Source organism: Trachymyrmex cornetzi, unplaced genomic scaffold (genome assembly GCF_001594075.2).
Source record: "Trachymyrmex cornetzi isolate Tcor2-1 unplaced genomic scaffold, Tcor1.1 scaffold319, whole genome shotgun sequence".
Lineage (NCBI taxonomy): Eukaryota > Metazoa > Arthropoda > Insecta > Hymenoptera > Formicidae > Trachymyrmex > Trachymyrmex cornetzi.
Window position 1 is genome coordinate 1 of NW_017297887.1, and position 1,066 is coordinate 1,066.

The window sequence follows — 1,066 nt, forward strand, 5'->3', positions numbered from 1 at the left end:
TGGGTCGCTCTAATCATAAAATTCATAAAAAGACAAAATAAAAGAAAATTGACTCACCACCACATTTCCGGCGTCCATCACCAAGATACGATCTCTGTCCACAACGGTGTTGAGTCGATGAGCAATTGTTAGCACTGTACACTTCTCGAATTTTTTCCTGATGGTTGTCTGGATGAGTTCGTCTGTTTGCGGGTCCACATTCGCGGTCTCCTCGTCCAACACGAGTATTGGATTGTTCCTCACAATAGCTCGCGCCATGCCGACCAATTGCCGTTGGCCGACGCTGAGATTGGAACCGCCCTCACTGATGTGGACTTCCAAGCCCATCTCCTTCAACTCGACCTCCTCAAGAGCTCGCCATAGTGATTCGTCCGTAAACGAGTCGAACGGATCGAGATTCTGTCTCAGGCTACCGGAGAACAGAAACGGTTCCCGTGAGATGATGTTGATTTTAGAACGCAAATCATGTAAACCAATCTGACGAGTATTGACTTTATTGATCTTAATCAGACCATCCACATCGACCAGGTGGAAGAGCGCTCAGAGATGACTTGCCGGCGCCGGTTCTGCCAACAATGCCGATTTTTTCCGTAGAAAGATAACGAAACTGAGATTTTTAAACACTGGAGATTCCAATGGCGCATAACGCAGGAACGTGTTCTTGAATTCAATCTGGCCTTCTTGCGGCCATTCGGATTTAGGTTTCTTATCAGGGACACTCTTGAGAGGGAGTTCGCTGTCTATTTTGCTGGAAGGTATCGAAATAGGGAATGCGGTTTTAATTTAAAGAGACTGGAATGAAAGCCTCCATATTTCTAGTTATTTATGAAACTTATATATAAATTTGAATGCCTATATAGATTAAAAAAAAGTACGAGTATTAAAAAAATCAAAAATTAAAGAAGGTAAAAGACATAAATCAAAGATCGATGATTTACAAATTCATCGCTCTAAGAACTAAGGTTTCATGTATGCACAGAATTTGAAGGTGTTAAAACATTAAGAATCTATAATATACTACAATATCAAGATATTCAAAGAAGAGGCGAGTACCTGTATTCAAGGA

General features: G+C 41.4%; 1 protein-coding gene across 1 annotated transcript in view; it reads right to left on the minus strand.

Moving 5' to 3' along the window:
- Positions 1-57: 57 nt before the first annotated feature.
- LOC108762705 (probable multidrug resistance-associated protein lethal(2)03659) overlaps positions 58-1,066 on the minus strand; it is a gene marked incomplete at its 3' end in the record, with an annotated part of 15,093 nt that continues 14,084 nt past the window's right edge. The window contains exons 2-3 of the mRNA XM_018509828.1: positions 556-748; positions 58-477 (exon numbers count right to left, since the gene is read on the minus strand). Coding sequence (XP_018365330.1) covers positions 58-477; positions 556-748 — 613 coding nt within the window. The remainder of the gene's footprint in view (positions 478-555; positions 749-1,066) is intronic.